Genomic DNA, 9,751 nt, shown 5'->3' with positions numbered 1-9,751 from the left:
GTATAGTATAGTATAGTATAGTATAGTATAGTATAGTATAGTATAGTATAGCATAGTATAGTATAATCTCCACTGAGGAAAAAGAATGCCTTAAGTCTATAACGGAAACTTTCGTCAGATTTTAGTACAGATGTCGAAGTTTTAGACATTGCAGGACCAAGAAACCTAATAAAAGCAACAGATAGAAAAAGAAGCACAAGTCATCCCTGCAAAAAGGGTTTAATATTTTTTAGAATCTGTCAAAATACACTCATTAAACAATCTGTTAAATTGAATCTGACTGCATTCATTTCAAACTCATTTCTCAAATTTATGTGGAAATATTTATTCAATAAACACAGTTTTTGCACATATGATCGTGTAAGTACACATGAAGGGATTTTCTCTTCAAAGCATATTTATAGTAACACTATAAATAACATTAAGTAATGAAATGGGTTTGGCAATCCAAATAAAAAACACACACTTGTATAAATATAGGTTAATTTAGAAGCTGTCAGAAAAGGTAATCTTGACACTTGAATCCAAGTTTATTAACAGTTGCTTCTGCGATCCATCATTGTAACCCTGTTATTTGAGCTGCTTGGCCTGGCATCTCCTCACATTGACCCAATCTTCTTTAGGCCTCTTTTGATTATCAACATCTATCTTTAGTATAAATATCCAGTTATTCTTTCAGTATGAGCAGATCTCAATGTCAGGTCATGTTTAATTTGTATTATGGCTGTCATGAGTGTATCTGTCCCTTTGCTTACCCTCTTCCTCAAAGATGAGTGAGAAAGTGCAGAAAATTGTTATGCATATCAGTTTGTGAGGTTAAAGTTGACAGGATCAACTTGAACCAAAGCAGAGATTGATAACTTTACATATCTCTAATTGTTGCAGTACAAAATTTTAGAAAGCTCATTGTGACTAAACAGGTGTAGGCAAATGCTGTCTAAAAACAAGGGACTCCAGTTCCATTTGTTTTATTCTAATTTTCTCTATCAAATGAATTGACCACATCAACAGAACTCAGATTTTTTACACCATTATCTGTTTGACAAGAAAATCACACATGCAAGATGAACACTTTCTAAAATGAATTGCTTGCAGGATAAATAGGAACAGTAACCAGACTACAATTTTATTTTCCCAAATGTTAGAAATGTCACAGCGCAGGAAGTTAGCTCTTTCATTAACACACTTGCAGTTTTTCAGTTCCTAGATGACTTCCCACCAACAGCTACTTCATCCAATCTGATAATGATACAGGCTGACCTGAATGAAAAACTCCTTGACTCTACTACTGTTAGATACTCTCTAACTGGCTCGTCATATTTTAGGGTGGGCTTAATCAATGTGTTGTAGTCAGGTCAGATGATCCTTTCTTTCGGTCTTAAAACAGAAAAAATGAAAGACATAAACTTGGATGGAATTGTAAATGGCTTGTACTTGTACAGTGCCTTGTCAAATCCAGAGGACTCCAAAGAGCTTCACACTACATTTAGTCATTCATCCACTCACACACACATTCACACACTGAGGTGGCAAGCTACTAGATAGTAGCCACAGCTGCTTTGGGGCAGTCTGACAATGGTGAGGCTGCCACCGGAACCTCAGACCAGCACCAGCAGGCAATGCGGGTGAAGTGTATTGCCCAAGGACACAACGACAGAATGAAATAAAATTATCTGTTAAGACTCCAGGCACTGGTATTCTACTATGATTTTGTTATTTCATCTTGTGAATATTTTTCACACACTCAGAAATATATTAATTCCCTTTATAGTCATTGCCTGACTTGTTGCTTCCTTGCAGAGTCAAAATGAATGCAAACTGTAAATAGCAGGCCCATGCCAGATAGCCAGCTTGTACAAGCTATGTGACTCTAGTCCCTTTGTGGGAGCTAATGCTACTGTTGGTGAGAATGAATGACTGCCCTTTATGTCCAGGATTTTGTTCTCCTGGTACAAGGAAGTGATTGTAGTGGTCAGTGCTAGCAGAGGTACAGTAGCCCCGCAGGTTCTCAGGGTCATACAGGTGCTCCAGAGTGTAGCCTGTCAAGGAATATGAAGGATGTCTGTCCACATATGATCGTGGGTGACTGTGAGAGGGGTAGAGTGCAGGTGCTGGTGTAGGTAAAGCTGTGTGGGCACCCAACCGACCAAATGGGTTGTGTAACTGCAAAGGAAGAGGATTCATGTCAGTCTGGTGGTAGTCTTTGGGCCTGTGCGAACACTCAGCACTAGGACTGCTAAATCTGGATAGAGGGGTAGGACTAGAAGCAGGGCTTATTACTTGGCTAAAACTTCGGCACACCATAGTTTGTAAGGACCGTTGAGTGTACTCTGAAGTAAAACCTGAAGCAGCACCTCTGTGAAGCCCATTGACAATGCCTGGAGGTGTATTTTCAAAGCTCTTGCGTAACTGCATTCGATTCTCTTCTTCCTTGATCATCTGCTGTGTGGCCCTTAGCAGAGTATCAATCTTACTGGGCTCCTCTGGGCTGCAGGAGTGGTGATCTGCTTGATACAGACCTCCTGAGTCACTGACTGAGCCTCCACCTGGAGAGCTGACTATGCTGTCTTCCTCCCAGTGGGGTTGGCCTGCAGAAAGAGAAAGAATAACAACACAACAGTCAGAAGAATTAACTTGAATCAATATTACTGCAGTTGACACAAGAGCCTCCTTTCTAGTTTTGGTCATACTATGTCTATACTTTTGCTCACGTAGGGCATATTTAGCCATGTTGTGAGTCCTTACCTTGCTTGCTCTGGATTGCTGAGATGCTTGCCAAACTGCTATTGTATCCATCATGATTGTCCAAGTACCTTTTACTCAGCGGTATAAAGGACCGGGCTGTGCTGAACCATGTATCCCTGCTGGTTGGTGGAGCTCCAAGAAAATATCGACCTGCAATACATCGACCCCTCTCACAGCTCTGCCCTTGACCGTGTGCGTGGATGTGTGTGTGGATATCACTGGTGGTGTGGTGCTGCTCTTCAGATAAACTGCAGCAGAGACTCTGTGGATCAGATAAGTTTCTGTAGCCGTAAGAGGCTTCCATGTGTTCACTCAGCTGAGGCAAAGCTGAGTCTGTGAGAGGACTGCTTCCCCATGGACTGTCTAGGTCAGACTCTGTGTTGAAGCTAGGATACTGCAACACGGAGACAAAGTGCAAGAAGAAATATGTTAAGAAACTTCGCAAATAAAACTGTTGGGTTTCAGGATTTTATTTCAAAATGTAGGAATTCCTTTGAATGTTACTGTGGACAGCAAACAAGTTTTAACATATGCAAAAAAATAAAAATAAAAATCCTGTTTGAGTTTTTTGTAAAAGCAATTAGCAAATACATCAATAAGCTATAGGTTAGAAAACCCAATCAGATCCACTGGAACATGCCAGACTTTTTTAGTGTTTGGCACCCATCCACCACAGCAAGCCAATTGCTGAAAGGTTTATGTGTCATGCTAAACACTTGGCTGTTAACGGTCAGATTTCTGTCCTGCTGCCTGGAGAAACTGAAGAGGCTTTTTGCCAAGAACTACTTTTGTAGTCCTTAACCTACTGGCTTAACTAGAACTCACAAAGGAGTCAGCTTTGCACAAATCAAAGAAATTGCATGTGCAATCCCACATTGTAGGTAAGATGAAGGTGAGGTCTGAATAGTGAGCTGGAACCAACTTAAATTGCAGTTTAGGAGAAATAACTTTTTTACATTTCTGTAACAGACACAAAAGAAGGATACATTTATGATCTTAGAATCCAAAGATAGATAACAGATAACTCTCAAAGAAAAAGGGAATCTTTTGAAAGAGGAAGAGACAATAGTTTTTCTACAAAACACCCATAATACCCAAATATTTAAAAAAATTTGGAAGTTATGGTCAGAAGTTTACATACAATCATCATGTCTTAAATGTAATCATTTTAGGTTTTGTAATGTACAGCTGTACACTTAGCAGGGATCCCTAATTATAAAACAATAGTGGTGATTTTTATTTCACAACTATTCAACTCTTTTGATTATTTTTGTGCCCTTAGTACACTTTTGAACAATAAGTAAACTGGTTAGAAAAAAATAAACATAAAAAATGACACATAAATGGACATAGTTGAACGCTCGCCTAAGATTGCTGAGAGAGGGTATCGTAGCGAGAGGAATATACTGTAAGCCCAGCAGTAAACACGGCAGCATAATGGCTTCCTGTGATAAAGATAATCAAGAGGAGAATCACAGCAGCAGTAATTCAGAATAGCTTTGCGGATTTTATATGGAGACTGGCAGGCAGCGATGAAGAGAATGTGAATGCTGTTGGGGTGCAGTGGTGCATGTTGGAGCTACAACAATGGAAATATGATCTGCTTACTAACTGAACTGAACTGTTGACTGCCATGTAACCTCTGTCATGTTAGACAGAGGTTAGACAGAGGTTACTGTCTAACATGACCCCAAAGTTGCAGATGTGAGTGGGAGGAGACAAAGTGGTGCTGTCAATGGTGAGGCTGAAGTTGTTGGTGGTTTGGTAAGGGATTTGGGATCCATGTTGATGTCTGACTTGTCACAGTTTAGTTTGAGGGAGTTTGACAATGGGTAATGTAACTGAGGAGGAGCATGTACAGCATGAGATGGTGTTCAAAGTACAAGTGAAGCGTTACATCCCTGCTATGAGCTTGGACATCTCAACTGAGGTAACAGGAGAGACCAGTAATGCAACGAAGGGATCATATGGGGAGATTGAGGCAAAGGTGGTGGCAGTCTGATTACTGTAATCTGCTGTAATGGAGTTGGAGATGTCATCACTGGGATTAAAAGTGTTTATTTACAGCGGCGCCTTGGGGTTAGATGCACCAGAGTATGTAAGGTTTGAGTAGTAGGTGAAGTGGGAATTGATAAATGACTGTAATGACTAGCAATAAAGCAATATGTTTAAATGAAGGAACATCAAGAATGTTGTTTTAATGTCCTTTCTATGTACAGCTATAACACCACCTCCATGCTCCAAAGCTTTTTCAATGTACCGTATTTTCCGCACTATAAGGCGCACCGGATTATAAGGCGTATAGAATAGACGTTACAGTAGAGGCTGAAGTTATGTTATGCATCCACTAGATGGAGCTGCACTACAGGGAATGTCAACAAAACAGTCCAAGTCCGGTCGGCAAGGAGAGCCTTCCGAGACTGGGCCGGGGCATGGCTGGATGATGGTCACCCTTCTCCATTCGCGCACAACATGTTCGTGGAAAACGTGGTGCTAAATGACGTGCAGACGACCTGATTATAGACGGTCGGTAGGTAGATAGGTCAGTCAAACTTTATTAATAGATTACAAACCAGCGTTCTGACAACTATTCCAGCATGCACTGCGCGCTTCTTCTACGGGCGAAAATGAATGTCGGCGGCAGCTTACCGTAGTTGCTAAACCTGTTGTGACTCAATATTAGTCCATATATAAGGCGCACTGGATTATAAGGTGCACTGCCGGCTTTTGAGGAAACTGAAGGTTTTTAGGTGTGCCTTATAGTGCGGAAAATACGGTATGTAAAGCCAGGGGTGTGGTCTGGTTTAAAGAGAAATAGGGGTTAGTGCCATGCTTCAGGGAGACAGAGAAAGTCAAGAATATTACCAGTTATAAATGAATGTGACCTTTATTGTTGAGGGAACGAGTGTTGAGCAGAGTCGCTTTCAGATGATGTTGTTTTGAGATAAACAACGTGGACCAGTGGAGTAGATGGACATTGGGCAAATTCACATACTGTTTATTGTAATGACAGAAGAAGGAAGTTGGATTGTGACATGACCAGATATAAGGGATGGAGTTAGGCAATGTGAAATTATAGGAAAGCATTTGACCAGAGTGTCTGTGTGGAGGACAGTAATGCATTTGCATAATGTTGGTATAATGTTGCAGATGTCCGACTCAGGTGTTTTTTAAGGCTGTGGAGATCTGTGGTGAAGTAGAGTGACAGCATGATCTGGGTGAAGAAGTGGTGGATGGATGTAGTTAAATTTGTCTGGTGGATGGTTGAAAGGGGAACATGGGCTGTACCGGAAGCCTAGGAATGGTGGTATAGGCTTCTGATATTCAGTTTCAAATTGTGCTCACCGTTCACTTGGTTTTTATTGGAAGATAACTTCAAAGACAAAAGTATTTATTTTCTTGAATGAGTTTATATAAATTGGAAGTAAGATTTAGAAAATTGTGCAAGAAGTGCAATCAACAATTTGCTGATGCCCTTTTTTTAAAACTTGAAAACCTGCGCCTCGATATGTCTGTGCAAGTCACTGTTGAACTGTGTTGAACCAGGCACACATCTAAAAGTTGCAGGACACTGACCCTCAAAGCTGGGATTTGAGGACCCCTGTTCTAGAACTCTCAGCATCTCCTTTTTTAAATTTAAATTTTCATATATGTATATATCTGAGTCTCTATGTATAATATTGACCTTGTATGGATTGTATGAATTTCTTTAAATTGTTAAAAACAATATTAATGTCATGCCCACGATGGTTGTGTGTAATCCACTGACCAGAATTGTAAGTATTCTTAGGATTGAATAAGTCATTTTCATTTACATAACATGCTGCTTGTGGTCTATCTGCTTTCAGAAGCAGTTTTATTGCAATGACCCCAGTTCACTCATTTGCAGCACAACCTGTAACCTGTAATCTGAATGGTATTGCAACAAAACACAGAAATCTCACCTGAGTGTATGGTGAAAGTCTAGATTTGGTCTTGAGCCGGATCACTCTGCTTTTGAGAGTTTTGCAGTTCTCTGGAAGGCTGTTGGTGACACTATTGGTGCCGAACGGCAAGGAGGCCTTGGATGTAACCTGATCTAGAGAAAACTGAAGACCTTTATATTCTGCTTCCCTAACAAAAAAAGCACAAATGTTTTGGTCAGTAACTACACAAAGAGATTTCCCAGGACCATGGCTGTTTATTAAAGGTCACCAACAGTTCTTGTATACCTGTGCGTTTTCATTTAGGTGAAGAAAATCTCACCATCTGTTGGAAATTAAAGCCTAATCATGGAGCTTAAAAACGCAGCATGTGAAGTGCTGCGTTTTTGTGTCTGTATGAGCATAACTGCTGGGAAGAACTGGGATGTGTTAAGAAGGCTGTAGCTGCTGTTGGGAAACTTGTTTTACCAGGATTGGAGCAAGGCCTTTAGCAAACAATCCACAGTGGAAAAGTTGTCCTATAAAATACATAGGGAGATTAAGATCTGTGTCTGGATAATCAGGCACAGGGAAAGCTTAGACATCTCACTACTGGGAAATGGGAATTGACTTATTGCCTAAGTGTTAATCCCATCCAGGATGGTTTGAGGCAACAAAAGAACCTGGATGAGCATTACTTGAGAAAAATAGTGATTCATTCTACATGCCATGTCACCTTTTCGTTTCAATATCTCTCCACACAAACACTAATTCATGTACAAGTCAAAACTATTCAAAGATTTGCAACATCTCCATTTGAAAAGTCCTGGAACACAACAATGATTTAGCGGTCCATTACAACTGTAACGGACCGAATGTTTTGGTGTTTTGTGTGGTAAATGTTTTTGTGTTTTTCACGTTTCTGATACACTTGAACCTAATCTTTGCTGTGCACTCTTGGAACTGTTGTTTGTTGGTTGTCGTGGCAACGGGTTTGAGTGTGATGTTAAGCTGACATAGACAGAAAAAAGAGAATAATAACTATTTTTAAGTTGTTCTCCACCTGTTTTTCTATGTTTATTCTGCTTGGACAAATTGCTTCATTTGTTCTTGGCAATATTCAAATCAAACATCCAATAGAATGAAATACTAACGGATAGGAGTCAAAGTTTGTTTAATTCTAAACAAAACTGCCCCAGGTTCCTTCAGGGACAAGTTGGTAAAATTAAAATTATTGGCCAATATAATAGAGAAATTCAGCCAGGCACAGGTTCATGCCAGGAGCTGGAGTCAAGGACTTCCTTGAGCTGCAGTCAAGGAAGTCGGAGACTTCCTTGCACTCGGCACGGATGTTGACGCAGCTACAGATCAACCATGACTCTAAACCTCTTGAAGGTATGTCATCTGAGGATCTACGTCTCATACTCCACATCAGGGAGGTGGAGAACCGCAAGGAGCAGCAAATGGAAGCCATGCATCTTCGAATCAGAGCTCCTGAGCTCCAAAAAAGTTCACAAGCAGTTTCACCAAAACCACCAAGCACAGATTCTTCTGTTTTTGTCACTTTTGACATTAGCAAGCACATCACATTGGTCCCGCCATTTCGTAAGTCTGAGGTAGGCTCTTATTTTGGCGTATTTGAGTGCGTAGCCGCTGCTTTGAGCTGGTCAAAGGAATTATGGTCCCTTTTGCTACAGTGTAAGCTTGTTGGAAAGGCCCAAGAAGTGTGTTCAAGCTTATCTATTGAGCAGAGTTTAGATTATGAAACTCTTAAGAAAACTGTGTTGCAAGTTTACAAGTTGCAACTATTGATGATCTGAAATCACTCATTTTGTAAGAAGAGTTTAAAAAGTGTCTCCTGAACGGATTGTGACTTATCTAAACAAACAGAAAGTGTAACCTTTAACAAACACAGCACTTTCGGCTGACGAGTTTATTTTAAGTCACAAAAGTGTGTTTTCTTCACAGAATTTGTTTCAGAAAATCGTTCAATCCGAATGAAAAAAATGCATCTCCCAGGTGGGTGCGTCGAAATGTGCCATCAATTGCTTTAAAAGCAAACAATCGTGATTGGTTTTATTGCCACACACCTGGGGTCTCATGTATAAAGTGGCGTACACACAAAAATGTGCGGCGCCACATTTTACTCACAAGTCGGCATGTATAAAAATTAACGTGGCGTGAAAATTTGCGTAAATACATTAACTTTTGACCTGTCGTGAAAATGTGCGGCAGCTACGCAAACTTTTTCTGTGAAAAATAACAAACTAAAATGCGTCAAAACTCACCTAAATACACTGAAATCTGACTACATTCAGTGTTATTTAGACCACGAAGCATCAAACCCGATGTTTTTTCATGATTTAATATTTTATTGTTTAAACGTAAACAATAAAACTGAACCCAATTATCCGCAGACAATAACCTAATACGCGCACAGAACAAAGAAAATAAAAATAAAATGATGTGAAAACCTTAATCGACAGTAAATAATTTTCCTCAGTTTTTGTCTCATAAAGATGTATTGCATTGGTCTGTGTGCCAAAGTGCATGAAATGCATCTGCACAGTAATTTCATTCTCAATGGAAAAGAAAAAGCAGGTTGGATTAACTCCAAACAGGTCAGGTTTGATTATTTTTAAGGTGATAAAGGTGTGTAGACAATCACACGTATAGAAGTAGCTGCGCCAAGGTGTGCCGCATAATTGTGCTCTGATGGAGAAGATCACCAGTGGAAGGATTCAGAGGGAGAATGTGTACAGAGATCATATTGATCTGCTGGGAAATGTTGATGATAGTTTATTTAAGTTTAGATTGCCTGGACTGATCATGCTGGAGCTCTGAGCAAAACTTAAAGAAGGAGCCATGCGGTACCAGTGCAACTGCAGTCATCCTTCAGTTGAGCCATGCCCGCTTTGTGAATTTGCCTTTATGGACAAAAAGCATTTTTATTCTGTAAATGTACAACTTATGCACATGATTTCTCTATTTACAATAAACTTCCATATACCCACTCAAAGTACTCTCTGACACGCTGTCTATCTTTACATCCCAGCTGAATGCTCTGCTGATCAAACAGGCAAGTTTGGATATCTTTATTTTCG

The 9,751-nt window shown here is 40.0% G+C and overlaps 1 protein-coding gene across 1 annotated transcript; it reads right to left on the bottom strand.

Annotated features, from left to right (window-relative positions):
- Positions 1-1,014: 1,014 nt before the first annotated feature.
- Positions 1,015-6,932, bottom strand: LOC106943263 (single-minded homolog 1-A-like; the record flags this gene model as incomplete). Its single annotated transcript, XM_015026581.1, has 3 exons — positions 1,015-2,588; positions 2,746-3,139; positions 6,690-6,932. Coding segments are annotated over 3 exons (1,365 nt in total), but the record flags the coding sequence as incomplete, so codon positions are not given.
- Between the last annotated feature and the right edge of the window lie 2,819 nt (positions 6,933-9,751).

The sequence above is a fragment of the Poecilia latipinna genome, unplaced genomic scaffold (assembly GCF_001443285.1).
Source record: "Poecilia latipinna isolate Pla-1442-1.1 unplaced genomic scaffold, P_latipinna-1.0 Scaffold5062, whole genome shotgun sequence".
NCBI classification, from domain to species: domain Eukaryota; kingdom Metazoa; phylum Chordata; class Actinopteri; order Cyprinodontiformes; family Poeciliidae; genus Poecilia; species Poecilia latipinna.
This window is presented reverse-complemented; position numbering and strand designations above follow the sequence as displayed.